The sequence below is a fragment of the Neltuma alba genome, unplaced genomic scaffold (genome assembly GCF_004799145.2).
Source record: "Neltuma alba isolate B1F8T4 unplaced genomic scaffold, ASM479914v2 tig00002752_pilon, whole genome shotgun sequence".
NCBI lineage: Eukaryota > Viridiplantae > Streptophyta > Magnoliopsida > Fabales > Fabaceae > Neltuma > Neltuma alba.
This window is the reverse complement of record NW_021632999.1, coordinates 24,480-39,198: the sequence shown is the minus strand read 5'-3', so window position 1 is coordinate 39,198 and position 14,719 is coordinate 24,480. Positions and strand designations below refer to the sequence as shown.

The 14,719-nt window shown below is 32.8% G+C and overlaps 1 protein-coding gene across 1 annotated transcript; it reads left to right on the top strand.

The window, feature by feature from the left end:
• Positions 1-2,575: 2,575 nt before the first annotated feature.
• Positions 2,576-6,146, top strand: LOC114737106 (homocysteine S-methyltransferase 1-like). The gene is made up of 7 exons (XM_028925013.1): positions 2,576-2,788; positions 2,919-2,975; positions 3,501-3,706; positions 3,825-3,954; positions 4,958-5,161; positions 5,494-5,565; positions 5,809-6,146. The coding sequence occupies exons 1-7, from the start codon at positions 2,615-2,617 to the stop codon at positions 5,947-5,949; spliced, it is 984 nt and encodes a 327-aa protein (XP_028780846.1). The 5' UTR covers positions 2,576-2,614; the 3' UTR covers positions 5,950-6,146.
• Positions 6,147-14,719: the final 8,573 nt, after the last annotated feature.

Here is a 14,719-nt window from a genome sequence, read left to right as displayed (position 1 = left end):
ATTGACAATATTTATAAATGTGATATCTCTGTGACAGAGCTTGTGTTAATTAATTCATAACATGTACGTATTTCCATGCCATATGGCTGTATTTATATACATATACATACATACATATATATATATCCATCTCATGGGGACACAATGCCAGTTGGTTTTTTCCTGTTTCTTGCTAGCTTTCTTTTTTTGGTTGGTATTTAATACCTCTTAGGGAGTGTTTGGGAAACCCAAAACCATGGTTTCAGAAGCACTTTTCCGCAAAACGAGGTAATCTCCTCCACATATTTACTTCGTAATCCGTAAAAGCACTTCTGAAACCATGATTTGGTTTCTATCCAAACACCCCTTTACTTCTCTTACGGTTTTACTTCGCAGATGTAACCCTAGATTTGGTTGCATTTGTAGCACTTTGCTGTCTCACTTTTTGACTTGTGTGTGTGGGTCTCCCGTCCATTGCACCAAGTTTTCACAGCTGACTTATGTATATTGGGCCACTTCTTATAATAATTATATATGTCATATTGAAATATTGATACTTTTCTTGTCATATCTATTATCTATATTCCTTTTCATCAAAATGTATTGTTTTGAGCGAAGGTTTCCTACCGTACGAGTGGAACCCGGGGGGGATTGAAAGAGGAATTTTAAAATTTAATACAGAAAAGATGTAAGATAAAAGAGTAAGAACAACAAATAATCAAAAGCTTTTATACTTTTTGTAATTTTTTTAAAGTCAAATTAACTAAAATCCCCCTTCCTTTCCCTTCCTTCCATTTCCCTCGTACCAAACAAATCCTAAAATTTTAAAGAACCCCAATGGCTGTAGTCATATCAAGGATGCCGGATCGTCCCTTTGTTAGCCCACAGAAAATAAATACATATGTTGTTTATATTTATATTTATATATATATAGGAGTCCTTGCAAGTTTCTATATTTTCATGCTGTTCCTAGTTCTCAGATCTCTTAAGTGACTAACAAATCCAAATCTAACTTTAATTCAGTGGCCATTGTCTGTTCTTTAGGTCCATACTATTGCATTATCATACATTTCTTTTCACCTCTCACCAGCTTATGTTTCATAGTTGAAATTAAAGTTACTGGAAACGCGTGCTTTTACTTGAAAAGTAAAACGATGAATTTCAAGGCTAGCTGAATTATCTGTGTTTTAATTTCCGCCATTACTCTTGATACGTTTGAATAAAATCTTTTCCGTATGAAGTGACTAACTCTTCAGTTGCATAAAGAAGACGACAGCGATTGCATAAGCTTCAAGGAACATCACCTGCAGGCTTTTAATGGGGTTATTGTAGCAGCTTCAATCAAGACTTGCATTAAAAGTCCAGCTTCGAAAGCCAATCCACTGCAGAAGCTTCAAGGTTTTATTAATTTCTGCATAATTTATTCCATTGTTTATATTTTACGATGAATTTCTGATGGAATGATTCCTCTGCAACCTCAAAGTTTGGATCCTTGGCGTTTCTGCTCTCGTATGCGATTCTGCATATATATCTGATCCAACACAGATCCAATTGTACTGTCAAATAACAAGAGAAACGGCAAGATATTGAGATTGAAACCTGCTTTTCGCCAAAGATAAACAAGAAATCGTCCATGAAACATGTTTCTTAACCACTTTTATAACTACTCTCCTAAATCACAAGCTTGATTAATTAATTGTAATTAGTCATTCGTGGAATAGGAATTAAGAACCTACTGTATGGCTGCAAGTTCAGGCCTCTGCCAACGGGTTTAAGTGTTTGATCCAGCATATATCATGCATCATCACTTAGATTTAATCAGGCCCAAGATCAGTTCAATGAGAGATTGAGATTAACTAACTAATGCTTTGCTGTCAACTAACTGAAGCTAAACTTTTAAGACTTTCTCCAAGGAAATTTCAGTCAGACCATGTAGACTTTGTAATTTCATCATGCAACCGTGTACCTTTAAGAAAGTTTCAAAATGATCACGTCTCAGTCGAGTTTTTTTACTTAATTAAAATACAATATAAAAATCAAAGTTCAACTCTAATATTAAAAGAAAACATGTTAGTAGGAGTCAACATGAATACAATTTCTATGTTCAAATGTATGAGTTTTGACCCAAAAAGAAAATAGTAGCCTATGTGAAAAATGACCTAAACAATATGCACTAGTCGTCTCAATTATTTGACATTTGTTTCCTTTATGTTTCAAGTTGGAAATTTGCTGTGGGAAAGCTTTACATTCCTGTGAACTAAGTCAATTTGATTTTAATTAATCATAGTCTAATATACAACATTTCGAACGCTGTTGATAAAAAAATGAGCACTCCAAATTTTGTTGTCACAAGTCAAAACTAGTATCGATTAATATATTAATCTAAGTAGTAACAATAGTAATAAAGTCAAGGTCATAGATTCAGGTCTGACTTAGCAGGACCTGAGTGCTATTTCGTGCACATTCACGTTTCCAAATGTCGCTGTTTCACCGAACCACAGGCCCAACAACTCCCGCAGTCGTAGGCGAGAATAAAGAGCCTTCCTTTCTGTTCTCTCACGTTGCCACAAATAACCCGTGAATTCGAATCTCAGGTTCTCACACACAGTTTGGGTCCGATAAGAGAACGAGAGAAATGGGTAACATTAAGAACGAAAATTCATTGCTTGAAGATCTCATTGAGAAGGCGGGTGGGTGTGCTGTCACTGATGGAGGCTTCGCCACCCAGCTCGAACGACATGGGGCTGCCATTAACGATCCTCTCTGGAGCGCTCTCTGTTTGATCAAAAATCCTCATCTAATCAAGAAGGTCCTCTCTCTCTCTCTCTCTCTCTCTCTCTCTCTCTTCCCCTGTATGCCCCTATTTCTGCTTCATCGTTTTTATTTTACATTTCTGCTTTGTTCTCAATCTCTGATTGGAAATGGGCTTGTTTATCTAGGTTCATTTGGAATACTTGGAGGCGGGTGCGGATATATTGGTGACTTCTTCTTACCAGGTAGGTTTTTGATTCTGCATTGACAGTGTTGGCCTTGATTTATTTGTTCTGTTTTCCTTTATTGTAAGAAGAAATCAAGATCATACGAAACTGTAAGGAAAAAATCTGTTTTCTGGAGTGTTTGATGGCCAACAAAATTTGCATGGTAAAGACGTGTTTGTGAAGTAATATATTCATTTATGTATCTGCTCTTTTGATGACTCTGCAATGTCTCCATGATTTTCTTGTTAGAGCGGTATTTCTTAACTAATACGAGAATTGACTGCCTCTAATTTTCTATTCAATGTGAATGGTATAGGCTTATATGGCATGAATATAGGAGATATATCCTCGTTTACATGTATGTTATGTTATTAGAATCGAGGATCGAGTAATCTTTAGCCATATACTGAATCATGCTGCAAGAATGTGCTTGCATTATCTACTTACGTTGCTCGAAGAGGCCTAAAACTGATGTGTGAAATCTTTATGACCTGAATGAAGTAAATGCACATAGTTTTCTTAAAAATTTCTCTGTAATTCTAGGCCACCCTTCCCGGGTTTGTGTCCAAGGGACTGTCCATCCAAGAAGGGGAACTACTGCTGGAGAGAAGTGTCAAATTGGCCATTGAGGCTCGTGACAGTTTCTGGAATTCCATTAAGAAAAGTTCTGGACATAACTATAGAAGGGCTTTGGTTGCAGCCTCCATTGGAAGCTATGGAGCTTATCTTGCTGATGGCTCTGAATACAGGTGCTTTTGTGCTCTTTTATAAACTCGACAGTTTGCTTCTGATCAATGCTTTTCAGCAATTAGTTTGGGTAGTTTTATTATAATGGCAGAATTTAGAGATGCCGTTCTTTTCATACAGCGGTTGCTATGGACCACATGTTACGTTGGAGAAGTTAAAGGAGTTTCACCGCCGCAGATTGCAAGTTCTTGTCGAGGCTGGTCCAGATTTACTTGCCTTTGAAACTATTCCAAACAAACTTGAAGCTAACGTATGTTCTTCCTCCACTCAATAGCTTTCTTTGGGTAATGTACATTGCAGTAAGGTAAATATGAATGACAGGCATATAGAAATTCTCGCCAAACTGAAAGTATTCAATAATGAAGTGTAGAATTCAATGGTGGTTCACAAGACTAATGAAATGCTGATTTTATCTAAGCTGCACTGCAGCATTCATTTCAAATTCACAGAGCAAAAATCCTATTATGTAAAACCAGCAAGATTGTCACTCTTATGTTGAGCATCCTTGAACTTGCAATGACCAAGAGAAGGAAAAAGAAATCCTCAAATCTAGGATGACATGATGAACAAAACACGGCATTAAGATTTGTGATCTTTTATTTTGTCAGTTTGTATAATGATGAGTATTATCTATGATTTGCCTTACTTCCCTGCACAATGCCGATTTCAGGTGACAATGTCTTTCCTCTCTATATTTTTTCCCCAGTTAATCACGCAGATCAAATGTTCTAGATGTTTTGAAATTTCTTGATTTGCCGTAGGCATCGGGGCAATTCAAAGCAAAAACTCTATTTCTAAACTGGTTGCATGACAGAATGTTTAATAGTAAATTAAAGTTCATTCTTGAATATTGGTCAATGTATTAAATGTTTAGTTTCCTGCGTATAATCTTCCTAGAGGATGGTTTTGCCTCTAGAAGTTCTACAAAGAGCATTATCAGATTCTTGCAAGTAGCCAAGAATATAAAGAGAAGAAATCAGTGTTGATTCTTTACTGATCTGGTAGGGTATCTATCATGACTGGAGTATATTTCAGTATGCTAATGTAGGTGACTCTGGAATCAGCTCCTGGTCATAAATTTTGATTAAGGCCAAAGAGCTCGAGCACCAAAGCCATATATGATTGTTAATGTTTAATTATTCTTTTACTTCTGAGTGCAATATTTTTTTACCTTAAAGTTGTGCGGCTTATGAGGTTCGTGGGTCTCCTTTATTGATGAAACAGATTGATCTTTAAGAAAAATATATTTGCAGGCTTGTGTTGAACTGCTTGATGAAGAAAACGTCCAAATTCCATCTTGGATCTGTTTCACCTCTGTTGATGGTGAGAATGCCCCCTCAGGAGAGAGCTTCAAGGAGTGCCTTGATGCAATAAATAAAAGTGACAAAGTAAATGCGGTTGGTATAAATTGTGCACCTCCCCATTTTATGGAAAACATCATCAGCAAATTTAAGCAGGTACTGAGACTTTTTATAGTTTGTATTGGAGACCAGAGTTCTTCAGACGAATTGGTTGACTGATTCGATCTTAACAAATATATAAACATGTCTGCCAAATTTCAACGAGGCGCACCTTTGACATTGTCAATAGTATTTTAAGAATATGAAGAATTGGTTGACTGAGTCAATCTTAAACCAATATATAAACATGTCTGACAGACATTTCACCAAGATCATCAATATTTCTTTACAAGTTATTTCCTCTATATATTTGTATAAAGATCTCTACTTCACGAAGGCTTTATTGTCTGCCATTACTGACTGAAATGGGCTAAAATATCTTTCTGCAGTTGACAAAGAAGGCGATCATTGTGTATCCTAACAGTGGGGAAGTATGGGATGGTAGAGCCAAGAAATGGCTGGTAAGTCAATTTCCCTCTTTCTCTCTTCCACAAACTGTAATTACTAATTAACGAAGGAATGAATTTTAAGTAAACCCAATTTAGATTTTTCAAGTCGATGGCCTAAAAAAAAAAAAAGGTCAGTGGGAGATTGAAGTATAGTTAGTGGGACACATTGTTGACATATCCATTTAGTATTGTCTTGGTATGCATAATTCAATTGATGAGTAGTGTGTATTAATACACTGTGTTTTCCATTGACAGCCATCAAAGTGCTTTAATGATGATAATTTCGAATTGCATGCAAGAAGGTGGAGAGATTTGGGAGCCAAAATCGTAGGAGGCTGTTGCCGGACAACACCTTCCACCATAGAAGTCATCTCAAAAGCTTTGAGAAAAAAGTAGAGCATACTGGTTTATTTATTTGTCTCTATGAACAGCGAGATGTTTTATAAGGCTTTCTATATTGTTCATCAAAGCAATTTTCATCCAATGAAAGGAATTTTGTTTCCTTTTTCCTTAACACTTGCATAAATTTCTTGAAGAAAGGAAGCTGGACAATTCAGAATCAGGAATACATGAATGAGATTAATCCAAGTGTAGCTGCGTTTGAGTTGTGATATACGATTTTTTTTTTTTTTTTGGTTTGATTGCATGACGAGAATTTTGTTAGTCCATCCAGAAACAACAAATAGAACTAAGCCAGACTATCTTAAGCTTCTTCTCTTATGAGTAGCATAATCAAACAGAAGAAGATTACTTGCTTTGTTCAATGGGGTTGATGACGTTCTTGTGTAACTCAGGACTCTTCATATGAATCTTTCATTCTTTTGCAATCATTAGTGACTTGTGGAAACATACAAGAGGGATTGAAAAATATGAGCATTGGGGGACCCAAAACTCCGGGGGGGGGGGGCCGGGGGGAGTTGAGAAAATGTAATCCCAAGCTTTCATATACAGAAATATGAAACAGAAAAATACTAAAATAGTTAATATAGAATTCATATCACTGAAACAGAGAAGGGACTGAAAAAAGAAAACGAAAAATGAAAGAGGAAGAAAACCCAGAAGGAGACGAATGGACAAACATGAAAATGCATCGAAGAGCTAAATTTTGAAGGATGAAGAGAGAGAGAGAGGGTCGAATGGGAGTGAAGAAGATTCTGAATCCAAAAGAGAAGAGGACAAGTGGAACAGAGAAGGAACCAATGGAAGGATTTGGTGAAACATCTTCATCGCCGCATAATACGTGGAGCTATCCCACATCGATTTCTCTGCTGTTTTTTTTCACTCGCATTTCCAGAATACGACCATTTGTTCTCTTCTGAGTTGTGACTGACTACCTCCAACGCATACTTTAAATTTTAAACATCCCAAAAGCCTCTAATTTAAGTTCAAAATTCTCTCCATTGCATTCAATAATCACAACATGGCCCTCTTCTATTAATGATTTGGCATTCTAACATAATGAATTTGAATTACTCCAAATAAAACTTACAATTGTCAAATAGCATATTCCTCAGTTATACATTCCCAAATGTGAACGTGACATTGGGTTTTCTCGTGTAAACCAAAATGATTAAAACTTTGGTTTTCTCAACAATAACCTTTCTAATATTGACAACTGTGGTATTCCTTCCGTTTCTTATTATAAGAGACAAATAACCAAATTATGTTGATAAAAAAAATAGTTAAAATTAGTTGAGGATAATTAATATGTAAAAAGTATAATGTTTTTTTCCAACAATACCCCCATTAATAAGGAGAGAGAGTATGAGAGAGAATAATTAAGTTATTAAAAGAAAGAGAAGTGGGAGGGAAAGAGAGTACGAGTTAGAGACAAAATAAATAGGAATAAAATAGAAAATCAATACAAAAAAATAGAAACAACTTTTAAGTGTCTTTTATATATGGGAATATGCTATAAACATCAAATGTCTCTTATAATAAAGAACGGATGGAGTATATTATTTGATTTTTTAAGCATGAATGAAAATGTTAATAATTTTTTTATTAGGGACTCAAGTATCATTCTTCCTAAATATCAATGTCACTATTTTCCTCCGAATACATAAACGTAGAAAATACAATTCAATATATCCACTTTATTAAAGGCATATTATATCCACAATGACCAATGTATATAAAGAATATAAAATCTATATAAAAAAAAAGGTTTGTATTATTTACAAACAATGCAACTCACTTTATTAAAAATGAATATAGATAGCTTCTTGCCTCATTTGAAAAATCTGTCCTGATGGGATGTAAAATGAAATTAAATTGTATAGATTAGATAAGGCCAGCTTATTTTCTTCTTAAAAATCAGCATTATTATCCTTAAAATGATCAATAGTACTAGAGAGGAGAAATATAAAAGTGTACATATGATCATAAAATATTCATATTCCCCCATATTGCATGTGGATATCTGTTTGCACTTTTGATAGCAAGAGACAAAAAGATGATTTTTTTTTCAAATTAAAAAAGGTGAAAGAAAACTTTCCCAAGAACTCATTAGTTTACAGAGCCACACAATCAAAAATCACCTAACATTCAGTTCAGTTATACTTTCCCATGTTCTCTACAGTTAAAAGTTTCCTCTCCAGAAGAATTAAACTATAATTAAGATCAAAGTAACTCCTTTTTAAGTTACCCCAATCTCCGTTGTTTTATATTTTCCCCCAGAGGTAAAAAATCCAATTTTTTTTACTTCACACTTAATTACTTAAGAGTATAATTTCTTACAATGTTCAAGATGATTTTTCTGCTAAGCATGTGTTTGCCCATGTGACTGGATATCTTTCCTATTAAATGCATCATTCTGCTGGTAAAAAAAAACAAAAAAGAAAAAAAATTATATAAAAAAACTAGATTGCATTGCATGCAAGGTTTTTTTTTTCTTCTTATTAATTCTTTTATCTTTTTTTTCCCCCCTCACATGATAGTGATTGCTCGTACCAAACAAGAAAGAATCCAAAGTCCTAATAAAATTATTATTTAACAGCTAGTTTTTTGCACCGTCGAGCAATCAAAGCTAGTCCTACTTCGTCTTTGAAAAAAAAAAAATAGGTGTTATACTTTGTTTTTTTTTTAAAAAAAAGATACCTCTTATGGTATTTAAAACATTAAGTTGTTTGACTCTCTAAGTCTTTGAGAGTAATTTTCAAATAGGACTACAGAGATAAATAATGAAGCCTGACAGTATTAAAATTACCCTTTAAATATATGATAAGTTAAAAGGCAGTGAAGATCGATCAGAATCCAAATCAGATCTTTTGCCAAAATATTTTAGAAACAGGTGAAGAGAGATATGAACAAACCAATCCCAGAATTTGCAAAGGATAATGTGGTACGTTCAGAAAATGAGTCTGAGAATCAATCAAATCAAATACGGAAAGAAAAAAAACCTCCCAAATTTACAATTTAAAGATCTTTTCACAGAATGCTTCAGATTCGGCAGTAGCCATTAATGGCCCTTCATTAAGGACCCAACACTTGCGTTTTACCCCTTTTGATAATCTCTGCAAAAACCTTTTTCATGGAGGCTGAGCGAAGCAAAATATTATAGCATTACCAGACAAAATTTAAAAAAAAATCAGAATTATTATTATTATTTTTAAACGGGGTCAATGAATAATAATTGTTTTGACATTGCTTTAGGTACAACTAAAAGGCAAAAATCTCTGCTTTTTCATTACTCATAATAAAATCTGCAGTTTTTTTGCAGGATAGAAAAAGATATGACAGAAAGTGATTCATGTTGCAGAACCTACAGAGATTTTATGCAGCAATAATAAAAATAAAAATAAAAATATTAAAAAAATATTACTGTTGCTTCTGAATTTAACTTCTCTCAGCTTCTTGCCTTCTATACACAAACATAATGATGACGGTGATGATCAAACGCCATACATCTCGAAAACCTCCATTGATAGAAAAGAATGTATGTTCTTCATGACATGTACCAAAATACCCTCTTTTTTCCCTCCTAATCTTCGTTCGGCGGATATATATTATTTACTGGGAAGAAAGTGATGAGAAAAAAGTGGGTATTTTGGATGATCGAGCTCTTCAACAGAGAAACTACACACAGAGAAAGAAAAATCTAAGAGGAACCAGAAAAACAGAAACGAAGGACTGAGAATTCTAGTACTTGTTAATTGTGAAGTGGATCTGGGCAACTTGGTACTCTTCTTTTCGTTTCTTCGAAGCCCTTTTGGGTCGTATTGTTGGTGGGAACAGAAGTGCTTCCATGGAAGGAGTACTTTTGGAAGAAGCGATTCTTGTGGTCGTCGTCGTCGTTGGTGTGGCTGAGCCTCACTTTGGCCCCAACGTTTTCTGGGAGTATCCGAATGGCCTCAACCAGCAGGCACGGTGGGTGACAGCAGACCCATATGTGCAAAACTGAGAGGAACAGAAGCAGTACCGGAGAGAAGTGGAGAGTCTTGCCGCCGGCGAAACACATGGCCGGAGAGAAACCCACATCAATTTCCGACGAGGAGGAACTAGACGAAACGGAGATGCTTGGTTGTGAGGCGTTGAAAATAATGAAACTTGATCTTTCTCTGATTTGAGTAATTTCTGTGTCTCGTCCCTGTTTGTTGTGGGGATATATTATGAGGGTGGGGGGAGAGGGAGAGAGTTTTGAGAAGGAAACCAAAAGAAGTCAATTGACGGCTAGCTATTTTTAGAGTGAGAGACAAACATGGGAGATCCACAAGATACAGTTCGGATTTGTATCTCAAGTGAACCAATACGGTGCCTTATTTGTAGGACTTTTCTTGTCTTTTGTTTTCCCCCCCCCCCCCCTTAGTGAAAAGGGAGGTAAGAATTTGAAATATTAATTTCTTCATTATCTTAAATATTGAGTGGCGAAATTTTCGTACAAGTTTTGAATTACAAGTAATAAGAGTAAAATTAGAACAAGCTTCCTCCTGTTTAGAATCCAGCGCAATTTAAATTTAATTGTGTAGTAATATTAGATGATAAATAATTTTCTTTTGAGATACTACTAGTTCATAAATCATAGGTAATCATACTCTTTCATGTTACTTTCTCTTTCGTTACGACAAGCAAAATTTTACATGCTATTTACTTTGATCTTTTGAAATTATTTATATATCTTGTCAATTTTCAATTTGATTAAGAAAAGTCTCAATCCCATTGTAAGTTTAGTTATAAAAGTTTTACATAATCTCTTAGCTCCTGTATAGTTTTGACTCCGTCGTAACTTAACATCTATATTTTGACTTGATGCAACTCAATTTTTATAATTTTGATTCAATCATAACCTGATCACTAAACTTTAAGTCATTGCTAACTATTTAAAATTTTAATCCTTAAATTCATGAAATATAATTTTATTTTTTGACTTATAGGGATTAACTTTTTAAATAGTAAAATTATAGAGATTACCAAATTGCATCAAATCAAAATTCATGTATTGAGTTGCAGCGAGTAACAGTTTAGAGTTTAAGTCATAATCAAGTCTAAAATATAGACACCAAGAGATTAATTTTTCTAAAATTGCTGTAATATACGTTTTACACAATAGGTCTAAGCATAGAGCATGTCTTTCAAGAGTTTAATAAGGGTGGGGGTAGGTAGGGCAGGTAGAGAACGGAGTTCCACGTGTGAAAATTTGGATTTGCACTTGTGTGATTAGTTTTAGAAGGTGTTTGGATAGAAACCAAACCATGATTTCAGAAATGTTTTTACAAATTACGAAGTAAACATGTGAAAGAGGTTATCTCGTTTTACAAAAAAATGCTTCTGAAATCACGGTTTTGAGAATGTCAAACACCTTTTTAGTCATAGATGAACTAGAGTTCGTGTTGCTTATTTTATTCGTTTGACAAAATTTCCAGGGCCTAAAATTTAACAAGATTAAGGGCCTGTTTGGATGCTCCAAAACTATGGTTTCAGAAGCACTTTTTCGCAAAACGAGGTAACCTCCTCCACATATTTACTTCGTAATCCGTAAAAGCACTTCTGAAACCATGGTTTGGTTTCTATCCAAACACTCCCTAATTAGATGTGAATATATATATATATATAAGGACATTGGTCAGCCAGAATAACCAGCTGGCCCTAACTGGTGTCTATGTGGTAACCTACAAGACAAAGACAAAGAGGAGTGTTGAATCATATATTGTGTAGGTTTTGATGGCTAAGTTAGTAGGTTATTATAAACCCGAGAGAGTGTTATTAGCGTGAAGCATACACTTGGTAATGTTGAAGGGCATTTCAGAGAGCAATAAGCAGTGAAGTTTGAATAGGCAGTTATGAGAATACCCTTGCTTCTTTTTAAAAGATGCTCGCAGCATATTTTATCAAACAAAAAAAAAAGCTCTAAAATTCATAAACCTTACCTTAATTTTATTAACTTTTCAATTTCATTTATATTTAATATATGCACTTTTTAAGAACATAGCAATATATACAATAATAAATAAAAAGAAAAATAATACATTCATCTTGAAATTTTTAATAAAGTGTTCGGTAAATAGGATAAAAAGAATCTTCTATATGTCTTACAAATAAGATCGCAAAAGTGCTTTTCTGGTTGTATTTATAAGACAAATAAATAAGTTTTTTTATCTTATTTATAAATCAACTCATTAAATTTTTAGCATGAATATACTATTTTTTTAATTCATTTATTATGATGTAGATAGTTATTTTTTGAAATGTGCATATATTAAATAAAGACAAAATTAAAAAGTTATATTTTAAAAAAGAGTTAATATAGTTAAAAAAAATTATATGGGCGAAACATATTTAAAATATTTTATAAATAAGATCAAGAGAGTATAATATAATAAATGCATAGTGAAATAAATGGATGTCATGCTCATGCATGTACACAAACAACAACAAACTTAGTACTTAGTGCCACAAAATGAGTACCATGGACCGCAGTGGTAATAATAAGAATGGAGCATAGGATTTTTGGTTTGAATGGGTGAATGTCGGTGGGAAAGAATTGGAGAGAGGTGGGGCCAGGGGCTTGATTGCCATTTTGCCCAAGTGTTTAGCATTTTAAAACCAGTGATTAATACTACTATTTTATTATTAAGAGTAATTAAATTAAATGAGAGGGGAGGAGGATGGGGCGGGAATCACGGCAGCGTGCTGTGAGAGAGAGATGTTAGTTGACGTACGTAACAGGATACTCTGCCTTTCCGATATTCTTCTGCTATTTCCTATCTTTTATTCAACTTTTGCAACTCCCTCCTTCATGTTTTTATTTTTTTGCCAACTCCCCCTTCATGTAATTTTAACGCAATTCATAGTACGTGCCTATTCATGGGAAAGAGTGAAAGACGTTTTGTATTGTAAAGCAGGGGTGAGTATTTGGTTTTTTAATTCTGTTATCAGTGACAACCGAATTAACCGAATAACCGAATAATCGAATAAAGTAGATTTTAAACATAAAACAGAAACTGATTAATCGAACTAACTAAAACCGAATTAATTGAAATATTTCGGTTCGGTTAACCGGTTAACCAAATATATAAATATAAAAAGTGATTTTAAATTAAAAATAATAATAAAACACAATTATAACCATTAATTAATAAATATTTCATTATTTGATGTGATTTATTATAATAATATTTATTATAACCATATTTATTGAATATAAATATATTTAAAGAGTTCACATAAACCTACATATATATTTATTTTAATAATATTTATTTTGGCTTTTTGGTTATAACTAAAAAAATTTTCTACTAATTGAACCGAATATCGAAACTGAATTGTTTAGAAAATAAAAATCGAATATGTAACCGAAAACTGAAATAACCAAACCAAAAAACTGAAATTGAATTCAATTCGGTTCAGTTCAATTTTTGTTTATGATTGTTTTACTCATCTTTGAGTGTCAAACCAAAATTAGTGGGCCATAACCAAAATTTCAATTCAATATAAATTAGTCATGGTGGTTAGCAGCAAAAAAAAAAAAACTCTTTTGATACTGTATATAAATTACTTGTAACGTTTTATCATAATTAAGAAAAATTTTAAGTATCATTAACTTTATCTTAAAATTTAACTAACTTTTAATTTTATCTTTATTTATTATATATACTTTTCATAAAAATAATGATTTACAAGTTTTTTTTCCTAACAAATGATTTACAAGTCACTGATGACTAATAAAGAATAAAATAATATATTCATATTAAATATTTAATAGTACGACTTATAAATAAGATAAAAAAAATTTACCTTATAAAAAGGACTAGAGGAGTATCTCTTATAAATAATAACCTTTTATTGTAATTTTTATATTATACAAGAATAGAGTTTATTATCTTATTTTTGTGTAAATTATATATATATTTATCTTTCAATTACCAACATTATTAGTAAATATGAATATAAATATAAATTTGATAGCAAATCATCCTATCTGCAAGTTGTTATCTAGTGATGGATGACACTTAGAAAAAGTAAAAATCACAAAAAAAATCTGTTAAATTTCAAAATAATAAATAAGTGATTTTGACAATAAGACTTGTTTATCTTTTTAGATTCAACCAATTTTTTTTTGGTTATTTTTCTTAGGAAAAACTTCATCATATAATATGTTAATCAGCTATATGATTAAATAAGTGCAACGGAACGGATTGACACGTTTCTGATTCATTAAATATTTATTAGGGTAAATAATTATCCGCACATATCTAATTTTGTTAAAATTATATAATTTTTTTGTTTACACACGCACGCTTATTACCTCCTGTTTTAATTATAAGATCTTATTTATAGTTTGCAAACGAGATCTTATAATTATGACTGGAGGTATATTTTGGTGAAATGTTTGCACAAACTTTTTTGTTATGCAATAATTTGGGTAAATTAAATGTAAAAAACTTATTAAAGCCAAAATAAGCCTTAATGTTTGAAAAAAAATTATCTACAGAAGTGCTTATTTTCGATCTGCTTCTTCTTCTTCTTACAAAAGCCTTATTTCAAAATATATTGTAAAATTTCAAAAAATTATTTACAAAATTTGCGGAACTTGGTTGCCAGTGTACATGGCTATATTCAATATTTGATACCCACATCCTTTTTGTTTTGAGAAAGATTCACATAAATTTGAAAACGGCGTTTTCAAAAATATGGATTGAAGATCAATGTATATAACTTGAATATTTAA

Excerpts from the sequence above, each read along its gene's own strand:
- LOC114737106 (XM_028925013.1), top strand. The coding sequence starts at position 2,615 with ATGGGTAACATTAAGAACGAAAATTCATTGCTTGAAGATCTCATTGAG. Across the intron at positions 2,789-2,918 it reads ATCCTCATCTAATCAAGAAG|GTTCATTTGGAATACTTGGA; the intron begins GTCCTCTCTCTC and ends TTGTTTATCTAG. Across the intron at positions 5,566-5,808 it reads GTAGAGCCAAGAAATGGCTG|CCATCAAAGTGCTTTAATGA; the intron begins GTAAGTCAATTT and ends TTCCATTGACAG.